Genomic DNA, 15,557 nt, shown 5'->3' on the forward strand with positions numbered 1-15,557 from the left:
TTGTGAAATTGATCCAATGCCAATATCCAAGTAAGTGGAAGAGAAAACTTTTCTAGTCTTGCCGACATAACTAAAAGAATGGCAAATAGGCTACTAGTATTGATGAGTGCGAGTTTCCTGAATTTAGGAAAGTGGCTAAAGTTGCACTGGTTCCGAAAAAGAAAAAAAAAAAACGTTTTCTAGCGTATTATTAATTAAGTTCATACAGACCTATCTCGAATTTATTCTATATTTCAAAAAGGTTAGAATATGTAATTCTTGAACAACTAGTTAGTCAGAAAGAATCAAAGCATTACCAGACACCGTGTCAGTATACAGAAAATGATATTCTATAGTGACAGCTATTTACTCTGTTGTAAATAATATGCTGGAAATAATGGATGAGAACAAATGGGGTATATTGATATTAAATCAATTTAGTGCTTCTCTTGATACAGTTGTGAATGAACTGCTACTTAATGATTTACAGTCCATCGGTACTGGAGATCAAACTTTTGAGTATCGAAAAGATTATTTTTTATATGTACAGTAGATCAATTTTTATAATAATGTAATAATGACATAGGATCTAACAGATCCTATGCCATTATTACATCGTTACATATTAAATGTTTATGTAACGATGAAAACATTGTACTGATTAGTAACTCAGAGATGTCATTGTATTCTAGAACAGGAATTTCTAGAGATTTCTCATAACTTATTCTGCATCGCCAACCACCAGGCGTGCATATTGCGTGATGTAGTTTAGCCCTGGACATTTTAGATTCCATCAGGAATTTTCCACGGAAAATGGGTCCCGATATGAGAGGGCAGACTTTATTCATTTTTCGGTGCTCTTCCAATGTGTGATCTACCAATCTATGACAGTGATCTGCTGTTTATGGAATGTGATGTATGAGTAGATTATGCGATGAAAAAACCATTAGAAGTTTTAGAAAATATCCCCGAAATAAAGACCAACGGAGCGGGCAAGCGCTGCTCTACATGTAGCCTACCTCTTGCCAGTACATAGGAGCAGTGATGTTTTTTGTTCTTTGCGAGCAAAGGGATCCGGGGCGGAGCAAAAAACAGCTCGGTAGATCAGGTATTCGAATGAAAACAATAGAAGAGTACCCATTTTTCTCAGAGATTACATTTCCATTGTGGAGACATTTCTTAGACACCAGCTGTGATACTGCTAAATTTCTTCCATTATTTCAACACTGCTGACTAACTAAATAAAAAGGAAACCGTGTAACATCATATATCGTCAGAATTAAGCTGTGTTCCTGTTTATCCTTTTTTTCATCTCTGAAATTACGACCTGGAAAATCCTTCAAAATTCGTAGCTAAGTTACGTTGTCATTAGTCTCTCACTTCATGGAGACATAAAGCAAGGTATACATTACCATACGATTTTTTTTTTTTTTTGTAAATTACTATTAAAGTGGTGAACTGTGAGTATTATTATTATTATTATTATTATTATTATTATTATTATTATTATTATTATTATTAGCTAAGTTGAAAAGGCAAGATGCTATAACCTCAAGGATTCCAACAAGGAAAAATAGCCCAGCAAGGAAAGGAAAGAAGGAAATAAACTATAAGAGAAGTAATGAATAATTAAAACAAAATATTATAAGAACAATAACAACAATAAAATAGATCTTTCATATAAAAACTATAAAAAATTAAAAAAAAAAAAAAAAAACAAGAGGAAGAGAAATCGGATAGAATAGGGTGTCGGAGTGTACCCTCAAGCGAGAGAATTCTACCCCAAGACAGAGGAATACTATGATACTGAGGCTATAGCACTATTGAAGACTAGAGATTAATGGTTTTATTTTGGAGTGTCCTTCTTATAGAAGAGCTGATTGTCATAGTTAAAGAGTCTCTTCTACCCTTAACAAGAGGAAAGTAGCCACTGATCAATTGCAGTACAGTAGTTAACCCCTTGATCGAAGATGAATAATCTCAGTGTTTATCAGGTGTATAAGGTCAGAGGAGAATGTGGAAACAATAGGCTAGAATATTCAGTGTATGCATAGGCAAATTAAAAAATTAGCCATAACAAGCCGTGACAATGCAGTACTGTCTGGCCAGTTAAATGACTCAATAACTCTCTATTATTATTATTATTATTATTACTATCCAAGCTACAACCCTAATTGGAAAAGCAAGATGCTATAAGCCCAGGGGCTCCAATAGGGAAAAATAGCCCAGTGAGGAAAGGAAATAAGGAAATAAATAACTGAAGAGAACAAATTAACAATAAATCATTCTAAAAAAAGTAATGTCAAAAAAGATATATCATATATAAACTATTAACAACGTCAACAACAAAAATGTCATATATAAACTATAAAAAGACTCATGTCCGTCTGGTCAACAAAAAAGCATTTGCTCCAACTTTGAACTTTTGAAGTTCTACTGATTCAACAACCCGATTAGGAAAATCATTCCACAACTTGGTAACAGCTGGAATAAAACTTCTAGAGTACTGCGTAGTATTGAGTCTTATGATGGAAAAGGCCTGGCTATTAGAATTAACTGCCTGCCTAGTATTACGAACAGGATAGAATTGTCCAGGGAGATCTGAATGTAAAGGATGGTCAGAGTTATGAAAAATCTTATGCAACATGCATAATGAACTAATTGAACGACGGTGCCAGAGATTAATATCTAGATCAGGAATAAGAAATTTAATAGACCGTAAGTTTCTGTCCAACAAATTAAGATGAGAATCAGCAGCTGAAGACCAGACAGGAGAACAATACTCAAAACAAGGTAGAATAAAAGAATTAAAACACTTCTTCAGAATAGATTGATCACCGAATATCTTAAAAGACTTTCTCAATAAGCCAATTTTTTGTGCAATTGAAGAAGACACAGACCTTATATGTTTCTCAAAAGTAAATTTGCTGTCAAGAATCACGCCTAAATATCTCAGTAATATCTCAACGTGTGGATGGTGCCTTGGGCAACCTACTGTATATATATAAATATATATATATATATATATATATATATATATATATATATATATATATATATATATATATATATATATATATATATACTCGTATATATATATATATATATATATATATATATATATATATATATATATATATGTGTGTGTGTGTGTGTGTATATATATATATATATATATATATATATATATATATATATATATATATATATATATATATATATATATATATATATATATATATGTATATATACATATATATTTATATATATATAGTATATAAATATATATATATATGTGTATATATATATATATATATATATATATATATATATATATATATATATATATATATACATAGGCTACATACACATGGAATGTTATCCAAGTGGCCAGAGGAGCGGCAGCATCTTCCTCTTCTCATTGATTCCCTATTCTAGCAATGACCTAGTGAATCTTGTAAAATATTGTAAATGCTTATATTCAATCTTTAATAAAGTTATTGTTAATTCTTGCTGACTATTATTTTCTTTCGCTGTTACTATTTTGGTATTTTCTTTGCTAAATCATTTACGGGCAATAAGACATGAAAGTAGATTTTACATAATCTATGTTGTGTAATAGCTATTCAAGCAGAGGTGTACCCCAAGGTAGTGTACTAGGCCAAATCTTATTTTCTATCTATACAATAGGTCCATCAAAAATATTACGGAAACATGAAGTGTAGTTTACACTATTTGCTGATGATACACAATTTTTCTTCTCCATAAATGACCTTGATGACAGGCCTGATACTGAAACTTTAAACCAGATTCTTATCAATTGCAAGAAAATAACACTGAGTTTATGGTGGAAAGAAAAAAAAGCTTCTTAAGAAACTTGGGTGATAATGTAGTAAGAAACGCTGGATATCACCTTAGAAACATTGCTCTTGTTAAGAAGTATCTGGGTGAAGATTCATTGAAGAAATTTGTGATAAACTGTGTTATTACCAGGATTGACTACTGCAACCCCTTCTACTACAATATACCCGAAGTATAGCTTAAGAAATTGCAAACAATAATAAACATTCCGAGAATGGATTACTCCTATATTTATTAAATTATACTAGATGCCTATTAAAGCTAGAATAGTGTTTAAGATATGTGCAACGACTTATCAAGTTATAATAACCACACGTCCAAAATATCCAAGATAATTGCTACAAATCATGCAACCAACGAATGGTGTAGACACGAGAATAGTTACAGATAGTTTCAAGTAATTGGAGCCAAGAAGTAGGTCTATTGCAGGTTCCGAGGGTTTAAAATGTGCGGCCAAGGCTATACAAATAGCTCCCTCTAGAGTCTAGACATCCGAAAGACTGAAGATATTAAGGCTTTCAAGAAGAAACAAGACTTTTTTGTTATCTAAGTGCTTCGATAATGCAGATTTGATAGTTAATACGGAATATGCTGTATGATATTCTAAATACCTACGAATGTAGGCCATGTAGGAAGCAGGAGCTGTATGATAGGACAAGAAAAAACACTCCTTAAAGTAAAAGTGAAAGTAAAGTTGAAATTTGTTAATGCTAATGACAGATTATTATTATCATTATTATTATTATTATTATTATTATTATTATTATTATTATTATTATTATTATTATTATTATTATTATTATTATTATTAGCTAAGTTGAAAAGGCAAGATGCTATAAGACCAAGGGTTCCAACAAGGAAAAATAGCCCAGCAAGGAAAGGAAAGAAGGAAATAAACTATAGGAGAAGTAGTGAACAATTAAAACAAAATATTATAAGAACAATAACAACAATAAAATAGATCTTTCATATAAAACCTATAAAAACTTGAAACAAAAACAAGAGGAATAGAAATAAGATAGAATAGGGTGTCGGAGTCTACCCTCAAGCGAGAGAATTCTACCCCAAGACAATGGAATACTATGACACAGATGCTATGGCACTACTTAAGACTAGATAATAATTGTTTTATTTTGGAGTATCCTTCTTCTAGAACGGGTGATTGTCATAGCTAAAGAGTCTCTTCTACCCTTAACAAGAGGAAAGTAGCCACTGATCAATTGCAGTACAGTAGTTAACCCCTTGAGCAAAGAAGGATTGTTTTGTAATCTCGGTGTTGTTAAGTGTATAAGGACAGAGGAAAATGCTGAAAGAATAGACCAGATTATTCGGTGTATGTGTAGGGCAAAGGAAAATTAAGTCGTAATCAGAGAGAGTAGTATCGTCTGGTCATTCAAAGGACCAAATAACTCTCTTAATTTAACACCAAGGAGGCTCTCGCAGTAATAAATCAAGGTTGAATATTATAAAATTTAGAGATAATCATAGAAATAGGAAGGGAAATGACTGGCTATGTGAATTGTGCACAGGGGTAGATGATATAACAGCATTTGATTAGCTGTAGAAAATTAAGAACATTTAGAAATATAAGCATAAAATTAAAGATTTTACGTTCGCCGACATAACAAATTGCCAAATATATTAGTTGGACTATAGAAAATGGAAATAAAGATATGCGAGCTGTGGTGTCTTTGTAGGAAGTAAATAGTAACAATGAAATTTCTGCAGATTGAAGCGCTTGGCGCCATACACATCCAGTATTGTGCCAATCATAGCATTGTGGAGAGAGTAGTGAGGAGCCTGAACGCTGGCAAATTATGTGAAGAAGAAGAAACTTTGATATACTTATCAGTTTTAGACTGCTAAAAAGAAACTGTTATATTGTTAATGAAACCACACTTAGGAATGAAAGAATACATAATTAAAAGCCAGCTACAGTTTGAGATTGAGAATCAATACCGCATATTCAAATATAGGCATATAATTTGTAAATTGTGAAAAGCCAGAAAAGAAATACTAATATTTCACGATTTTTAAGGACAAAATAATATGAAATCGCACATAATTGGTACAGATGATTTTTTTTTAATCATTGTGGTAAAAATAAACCTGTTTATATTATCCTGTTGTTCATAAGGAGTGTTGTAATGTATGTACCTTCTTAGTTAACACAAATGTTTATTTATGTTTATGACTGTCTGATAATGTTTGTTTTGTTGTTTGCAGTGTACAACTGCAGTGGAATTGTTAATTGAATAAAACCTTAGTTCTGGATACACCTGGTTTACTTCAATTTATTCAATTAATCAATTCAGTCGCCATGGAACGGCTTCTGCGCCCATCCCGGTTTGATGTGGACCCTGACTCTGCCCAGGCTGCCAAGGAGTGGACACACTGGCTGAGGACATTTACAAACTTCGTTGAAGCGGTGCAGCTGACTACCCCTACGCTTGACAAACTGGTTCTTCTCACTAACTATGTGGCTCCTAGTGTGTATGACTACATTTCTGAGTGTGAGACTTATGAGAACGCTGAAGAGGTTTTGACATCTTTGTACGTGAAACCAAACAATGAAATATTTGCCAGGCATCTACTTGCCACTCGCAGGCAAAACTCGGGTGAGTCCCTGGATCAGTTCCTGCAGGCACTGAAGCTACTTGCTAAGGACTGTCAATTCAAAAGTGTAACTGCGGAGGAAGCATGTGACAGTTATGTTCGGGATGCCTTCATTAATGGTTTGGTCTCTGGTGCAATACGCCAGCGTCTGTTGGAGAATTTGACACTGAGCTTAAAACTGCTTATGAACAGGCCCGCACTCTAGAAATGGCCCAGAAGCATTCAGCCTCCTATTCTTCAGCAGAACCTGTTAATGCTGCTGTGTCAGCAATAAATCGAGAGGAGGAATCGTTTAGTGCTGAAAATAACAGTGTGTCTGTTTCTGCTGCTACTTCTAGTGCTCGATGTTTTTTTTGTGGGAACAACCGGCATCCCCGAACTCAGTGTCCTGCTAAGGACGCAGTGTGTTTGAAATGTAAGAAGCAAGGACATTATGCTAAGGTGTGCCGCTCTGTGAAACAGGCGAGTGGCTCTTCTAGCCCAGAATATTCTTCAGCAATGCTAGCTTCTATAGTGGGGGCCTCCCCTAAGTGTCTTGAAAAATCTATAACACCTCTCAAGCTTAATGGTAGCCCTGTCAGTGCCCTTATTGATACTGGGAGTTCGGACAGCTTTGTGCGTCATAATTTAGTGGACCTAAACAAACTAACTATGTCTCCAGAGCATGGAAAAGTCTCCATGGCTGATGAATCCCTGTCCTCAAACATCTTAGGTCTGTGCAGTGTGGACTTGGAGTTAAAAGGAGAGACTTATCACGGTGTTGAACTCAAGGTGTTACAAAGATTATGTAGTGATGTGATTCTAGGCCATGACTTCCTGAGGAGACATTCTGGTCTGGAAATGGATTTTGGAGGAGAGAAACCTCCTTTGAAGATATGTTCACTAGGTGTTGTTAAGGTGTCCCCTCCTTTCCTTTTCAAGAACCTGACGCCAGATTGTAGACCAGTGGCTAATAAGTCAAGACTATACTCCTTGAGTGACAAGAAGTTTATTGAAGCGGAGATTGAGCGTATGATGTCGGAAGGAATAATAAGGCCCAGCAATTCTCCTTGGAGAGCTCAAGTGCTGGTGACATCAGGGGAGAATCAGAAAAGGAGGATGGTTGTAGATTACTCTCGTACTATAAACAAATTCACTGAGCTTGATGCTTACCCCTTGCCAAATATCGACGAGATGGTGAACAACATTGCACGGTACAAGGTGTTCAGTACCTTAGATCTGAAAAGTGCTTATCATCAGGTTGCAATAAGAGAAGAGGAGAGACCGTACACTGCATTTGAAGCTGGGGGTAAACTTTACGAGTTCAATCGCATTCCATTTGGAGTGAAAAATGGAGTGGCTGCTTTTCAACGTGTGCTTGACGAAATCCTTAAGAAAGAAAAAGTAGGTGGTACATTTGCTTATGTAGACAATGTTACTGTGTGTGGTGAGACAGAGGAGGAGCATGACCAGAATTTAAGAGGGTTTTTGAAGGTGGCTGAGGAATACAACCTGACTCTAAACCACAGCAAGTGTGACTTCAAAGTCAGAACCATTAAATTACTTGGGTATTCAGTAACGGATGGGGAAATCAAACCCGACCCAGAACGCTTGCAACCACTGTGGAATCTTTCACCCCCAAAGGATGCAGCTTCTCTTCGCATGACCATGGGATTGCTTGCACATTACTCTAGATGGATCCCAAACTTTTCAGAGAAAATCCGCCCTCTCACACAAGCCAATGGTTTTCCTCTATCTACTGAAGCACTGCAAGCTCTCGGGAACTTGAAGAAAGACATTGCTAGTGCTGTGGTAACAGCCATTGATCCCACCTCTCTTTTCACTGTGGAAACGGACGCCTCAGGTCATGCAATAGCAGCTACTCTGACACAGAATAATCGCCCAGTGGCTTTCTTCTCCCGCACTCTCACTCGCAGTGAACAGGGACATTCTGCAGTGGAAAAGGAAGCTTATGCCATAGTGGAGGCATTGAGGAAGTGGAGACACTACTTAATTGGACACCATTTCAAGCTCATCACGGACCAGCGTAATGTAAAGTTTATGTTTGACTCTAAATCAAACAGTAAAATAAAGAATGACAAAATAGCAAGGTGGAGAGTTGAACTCTCATGTTTTCACTATGATATAGTATACCGTCCAGGAACAGAGAACATACCAGCTGATGCTCTCTCCCGCATCTGTGGTGCCACTACTTCTGATAAACTTCGAGAACTTCATGAAATCCTATGTCACCCAGGAATATCTCGTATGATGCATTTCGTCCGAGGGCGGAATCTACCTTACTCGATAGAAGAAGTGAAGAAAATTACCACCTCTTGCCAAGTGTGTTTAGAGCTCAAACCTCGATTCTTCAAATACTCGGGACAACTGATCAAAGCAACCCAGCCATTCGAGAGGCTGAACTTAGATTTCAAAGGCCCAGTTCCCTCTCAATCTAGAAACAAGTACTTCCTCACGGTTGTGGATGAATTTTCAAGGTTCCCTTTTGTTTTCCCTTGCGCTGATATGACCACTCGAACTGTCATCAGTTGTTTGGTGCAACTATTTGCTTTGTTTGGTATGCCAGCATACATCCACACTGACAGGGGTGCATCTTTCATGTCTGAAGAGCTGAAGGATTTCCTGATGAAGAAAGGTGTAGCTACCAGTCGCACTACACCTTATAACCCTAGAGGGAATGGTCAGGCTGAAAAATATAACGGAATTATATGGAAAACTCTAACATTGGCCCTTAAGACAAGAAACCTTGATGTGTCCCAGTGGGAAACTGTTCTCCCAGATGCTCTCCATTCTATACGCTCCTTGTTGTGCACTTCCACGAACAGTACTCCTCACGAGCGCCTTTTCCTGCATAGTAGAAGGTCCACCACCGGCCAATCGTTGCCTACTTGGCTTATCCAAGGAGGACGTGCTCTCCTGAGACGCCATGTAAGACACAGTAAGAACGACCCCTTGGTGGATGAGGTTGAAATTGTAGAGACGAACCCTGAGTATGCTCATGTGAAGCTTTCAGATGGTAGGGCGACTACGGTTTCATTAAGACATCTTGCTCCTATGGCTAGTGACTACAGAGAAAATTCAGATGCTGGGGATCCTGCACCTCAGTCCGAGGTTCTTGAGGAATTGTCAGTTGCAAATGCTCCCCAGGAGATTGCACGTGGTTTCTCCCATGTGGATACTGCTCCTCAGAATGACACTCTTCACGAATCACGTACAGTGCCTCAACAGGTAGCCTCACCTCCTCCACTTCGAAGGTCAGAGAGAGTGAGGCAACCTCCAAAGTACCTTCAGGATTACTCCACGTGAACTTAACTCAGAAGGGAAGAATGTGGTAAAAATAAACCTGTTTATATTATCCTGTTGTTCATAAGGAGTGTTGTAATGTATGTACCTTCTTAGTTAACACAAATGTTTATTTATGTTTATGACTGTCTGATAATGTTTGTTTTGTTGTTTGCAGTGTACAACTGCAGTGGAATTGTTAATTGAATAAAACCTTAGTTCTGGATACACCTGGTTTACTTCAATCATTCTAGAGAAAAAGTCCCAGCATGGGAAAATACGGGAACTTGAGCAAACTAGTGTTTTCTCTAGCCACTGTCAAGTATGCTTATTGATATAATATGCAAGAGGTTGCAGTGATTAAAAGACAGGACTTGATGGCTTGGGTGCTAGGTAGAGACTGCCCTTTATTCATACGCTACATGATACCACATCCCCCTTATCACATACAAAGAATTGATTACATATAATAACTAATCTGGCATATAAGTACAAAGAGATAAACGATGAAAGTTCCATATTCAAACGTATTCCATTGTTTTCATCCCTTCACAATAAACATGCATAGTACAATTTGTGATTGTGGATAGTAATATAAACATAATAGCTATTATCTTTGCAGACTTTGGTCCGAACAGTGTTACAGCAGGGCAGTCATAAATGTGAAAATAAATGGCAAATTATAATTATTATTATTTTTTCTTTTTTTTTATGCAAAGAACAACAATACCCAAAATATATTAAAACAAAATGGAAACCTGATACACATGTAACGACAGTGTTCGAAATGGAGCCTGTTCTCCAGTCCGAGACTCGTAACTTTTCAAATAAAATTCATTATTCTGAATCACTTATCAGTCCTGAGACCGATTACTTTTCTTGCGTTTCAAACTTTGCTAACGACCTCTCAGAATTTTTGGTCATGAAACGGGAATTTACGGTATGTGACCGCGTTACTTTCAATATATCTGGATGGGGTTTTCACCAGCTGGCCTGACTTGGTATACACCGCTGTTGGATCTGTAGTGTTATCACTAGTTGATGGTCTTTGGTGGGTTATTTCGGTCTCACTAGGTGGCGGCAGCGATATATCGGCGGGTCGTGGTGGAGGCTGTGCTGATGATGTTGGGGCCTGCTGCCGGGTGTTGGACAGTTCTGTGTTTGTTGCGAGCGGTGTCGGATGGATGTGGGACCGGTTCCTCCTGAGGCACACTCCGTTTTGGGCTTCCACAATGTATGATTGGGGTTCTTCTGACTTACATACCACTCTGCCTGGCACCCATGTGTGTCTTGCCTTGTCGAATATTCGGACTGGTTGTTTGGGTTGGAGGTCTGTGAAGTGCCCTTGTCTCCGATTTGGTCCTAGGCGGTCCTGGAGGTGGTTGCGGGTCGTGAAGTGTGCGAGATTTGGTTCGTATCGGCCTGGTAGGTCAGTGGTCACATTACGACCAAACATGAGCTCTGGTTGTCTTATTGTTAATCGGTGTGGCCCGTAAGTGGAGTACAGTAATGCAGTATGCATATCACCGCCTGTCTCAAGGCATTTTTTGATGATCGCCTTGCATGTTCCAACTGCGCACTCTGCGAGGCCATTGGACTGAGGGTAATGTGGGCTTGATGTGATGTGCTCAATACCCCAGGCTTTTGTGAAGTTCCTCATGGCTGCTCCTGTGTATTGAGGTCCGTTGTCTGAAACCAGGGTATTGGGGCATCCGAACAGCGAACACAGGAATTTGAGGTGGTTGGCCACACTTTCAGATGACAGGTTTCTTAGTTCGGTGACTATCGGGAATTTTGTGAAATAATCAGTTGTGATCAGATATGTCTTGTGGCCAATTTGGAAAATGTCCGAGGCGACTTTGAACTAGGGCATTGGGGGAATGTCATGATGCATGGTTTCACTAGAACTTTGCTGGGGCTGGTACTTCTGGCATATGTCAAATGCCCTGACCTTGTCCTCTATATCCTTTGCGATGTTGGGCCAGAATACACACTCCCGTGCCAGGGCTTGTGTTTTTGTGATCCCTTGGTAGGACCGGTGGAGCTGGTCCAGTATCCGGCCTCTGACCTCTTCGGGGATGATAACTTGTCGCCCTTTGAATATGACTCCGTCTTCCACGGCAAGGCTTTCTCTGTATGAGAAAAACTGGCGGATATCGAGGTGACAGCCTTTTACTGAGGTAGGCCAACCCTCGATGATAGTATGCTTGAGAGTGCGCAGCACTGGGTCGGTGTCAGACCTATGGCAGACCTCTTCCAAAATCTGGGGACCAAATTTTATGAGTGCAACTGATATCACATCGATGTCATCTAGTTCTAGTCCGTCTACTCGTGTATCCAAGGGGATTTCCTTGTCATTTTGTGGGTTAGGAAGGCGTGATAGGGCGTCGGAGAGTACAAGGGTTCGTCCTTCCTCGTACTCGACCCTCATGTCATACCCCTGCAGTTTCAAGAAAAGACGTTGTAGTCTAGGTGGGGCACTGATCAGTAGCTTCTCCCAGATATTAACGAGGGGTTTGTGGTCAGTGACAGCTTCGAAGTCTCTTCCGTATAGGTAGGTATGGAATCGTTGCACGCCGTGTACTAGTCCAAGGGCCTCTTGCTCGATATTGCTGTAATTTGCCTGCGTTGGTGTCAGGGCTTTGCTGGTGAAGGCTATTACCTTCCCGTCTTGGATGAGGGCCGTTCCGAGGCCTTTTTGCAATACATCGACTTCAAGAGCCACGGGTCGAGTTGGGTCATAGTAAGACAGCGTGCTTGATGGCGCTATTTGGCATTTCAGGTGTTGATAGGTGGATTCATGGTCTTCTTCCCATTGGAAGCTCACATCTTCCTTGACCAGATCTCGAAGTCTTTGTGACTGAGCTAAGTAATGTGGTACATAGGGGCTGAGGTAAGTCATTACTCCCAGGAATCTCTGTAGTTCCTCTTTGTTGGAGGGCGATGGCATGTTATGCAGGTCGTGTACCTTTGACGGGTCTGGCATCATGCCCTTGCTGGTATAGCGTGTTTCGAAAACTCGATTTCTGGTTTTGAAATGGAGCATTTCTTCGAGTTTAGGCTGAGTCCGTGTTGGGCTGCACGCTGCATGAACCCCATCAGGTTTTTGTCATGTTCCGACTGGTCTTTCCCACATATTGCCACGTCATCAGCGATGCCAACAACACCTGGGAGATTCTCGATGATAGAGTCCATCCTGGCTTTAAATATGTCCTGGCTTACATTCAGCCCGAATGGTAGCCTTGTCCAACAATACCGGCCGTGTGGAGTTCGGAACGTTGTCAGTAGTTGTGAGTCCTCGTATAGCAGTATACTCCAGTAGCCTGCTTTGGCGTCCAGCTTGGAGAACACTTTCGCTTTGGAGAATACCGGGTTGATCTCTTCTAGAGTGGGAATCTTGTGGGGACATCTTTTGAGGTTTTGGTTGAGCCGCTTGGGGTCAAGGCAGATCTGTAGGCTTCCATCGGGTTTTGTGACATACACAAGGCTGCTGCACGAGTCTGTGTGTTTCCGTTACGCGTCTGATAACCCCCTCTTTCTCCATAGTGTCAAGCTCGGACTTGATGCGGGGCTTCAGGTGGATACTCACCTCACGGGACAGATCACAGAAAGGTATCGCGTCATCCTTGAGGGGGAGCATCGCGGGCTCTTTTAGTTTGCCGATACAGTCAAACTGTGCTGGGAATTGCACTTTTAGTTGCTCGACTGACCTAATAGGGCCTTGTTGGCTTGGTTGCTCAGGTATTCCAGTAATGTCGTTGACATTGATATCCACAATACTGAGTTTTTGGCATGAGGGAAGGCCAAGTATGGCTGGGCCGGACAGATCGACCACGAAGAAATTTTCTTGCGAGAATGCTGGGTTGCTGAGCTTGCGGACGCTGAGCATTAGTGACCCTAGGCAGGGAATATTGTCGCCACTGTATGATGTTAGTCTTACTGACGGTTCTGGGGATAGTACGAGGCTGGTGGGTGCATCACCAAACATTTGCTTGTATGTCCGTAAGGGCAGCGTATTGCCACCGGAACCCATGTCGATTTTGAGTTTCAGGGGCCCATAGGCTGGGGGGTTTTCATGCTTGACCATGAGCTTTGAGAATGCTTCTTGTTTCGTTGCCAATCCTATGTCGGATATCGTTATCATGTCGAAGTTTGGCATATAATCTGTTTGTTCATCAAGATTAGGGTTTTCATTAACCATGACTTCGTGTTGCCTGTGGTTAGGAGCCCGATTCGGCCATCGGTAGGAGCGCCCTCTTGTCTTGCTCTGGCGTTGTGTCTGCTGCGTGTTGTCTCCTGGCATTGTTCTGCCTCCATCAGTTTTGCGGCACATCTTTTTCCAGTGCCCCTTGATGCCACAACCACTGCATCTGTCATTGTAAGTGGGGCATGACCTTATGGGATGGCTAAGCCCACAGTTCCAGCAGGGGTTGTCCGTGGTTTGTGGTTTGTTCCGTGGCTTGTGGTTTGTTCCGTGGCTCGTTGCTTTCCCTTCGAATTGCATCCACATTGGTATGGCTTGTACTTGTGTTCTCAGAGCTCATCTGTATGGAGCGTAATGATGCCGTGGAGGCCGCAATGGCCTCATATTCCCGACCTCTCTCTAGAACGTTGCTCACGGCATAGCCCTTCGGTTTAGTTAGGAGTTATTTCCGAAATTCCTCGAATTGTGTTGGTAGTATGGTCATTTCGATAAGTCGTTCGTTGAGTTCTCTGTCTTCAAACTCGCACTTTGTCGCTTTTTCACGGAGTCTGGCCAGGAATTGACTGATTGTTTCGGCAGGTTTCTGTTTGGTATTTGCAAATTCGAGGCGGTGAACTCGGAAATTTATTTTGACCGTTGCATCAACCTCACTTTCAATAAGCCTCCATATGTTCTGCGGCACACGTTGCTCCTGTTCAGTGAGGCCGCTCACCAAGATACGCCTCATGCCCTCATCGCCGAGGGCAATTTTAATTTTAGTTGCTTGCTTGCCCGGGTCTGTGACTTCCTGGTCTTCGAGGTATAAGTTCATGCGCGCCTTGAATGCACGAAACGACTCGGCCAGGGGCTGGTGAGCCCAGTCCATACTTGGGCATTTAGGCTGGGCCATGATTGGATTTGGTTTCGAGAGGGTGTTACACAATAGATAGATAGTGATTGGATTAATAACACAGTTTACAGTTCACAAAGAGAGACATATAATAAGTGTATGGAAATCACTAGAAAAATTTCTCACTGGTAGTCGGCACGGTTTTCACAGTTTTGTTTACACTGCTGAATGTACGTCGTTGTTTGGCTCATTTTGTGAAGTAGTGCGCGGATAACAATGGCCAAAATACTTGTAAGTACTCTATTCACAACTTTCTTCACTATTCTCACTGTAATCACGGTGCACTAATGTTCATTCTATGCCATATCCTGACGATGTAAGTTATGTACGGTTGTTATCTGGGCCGGTATGACAGTCCTTGTCCAGTTGCCGTTGGGTAAAAATGGCGTCATCTGCGGCCACTGGTAATAAACTCGGGCTGATTATGAGTTCTCTTCTCAGTTATTACGGATAGGAGAGGTATGTAAAGTGTCTCTATGGTCCGAGTTTGTTGATGGAATGGCGTGGGGTGCGTTACCATGCTGCCACCATGATATAATATGCAAGAGGTTGCAGTGATTAAAAGACAGGACTTGATGGCTTGGGTGTTAGGTAGAGACTGCCCTTTATTCATATGCTACATGATACCACACTTATAACTACTGACTGTATCTTTGGTTGCCTATTATATACATTATTAGCAGTGCCAAAGCAGTTTTTTTCCCCTTTGTAGTGACACTATATGCA

General features: G+C 40.3%; 1 protein-coding gene across 1 annotated transcript; it reads left to right on the top strand.

The window, feature by feature from the left end:
- The first annotated feature begins 6,160 nt into the window (after positions 1 to 6,160).
- Positions 6,161 to 6,661, top strand: LOC137648030 (uncharacterized). Its single transcript, XM_068380971.1, has one exon. It carries the CDS (start codon positions 6,161 to 6,163, stop codon positions 6,659 to 6,661), a length of 501 nt encoding a protein of 166 aa, XP_068237072.1.
- The last annotated feature ends 8,896 nt before the right edge of the window (positions 6,662 to 15,557 follow it).

This window comes from Palaemon carinicauda, chromosome 10 (assembly GCF_036898095.1).
Source record: "Palaemon carinicauda isolate YSFRI2023 chromosome 10, ASM3689809v2, whole genome shotgun sequence".
NCBI lineage: Eukaryota > Metazoa > Arthropoda > Malacostraca > Decapoda > Palaemonidae > Palaemon > Palaemon carinicauda.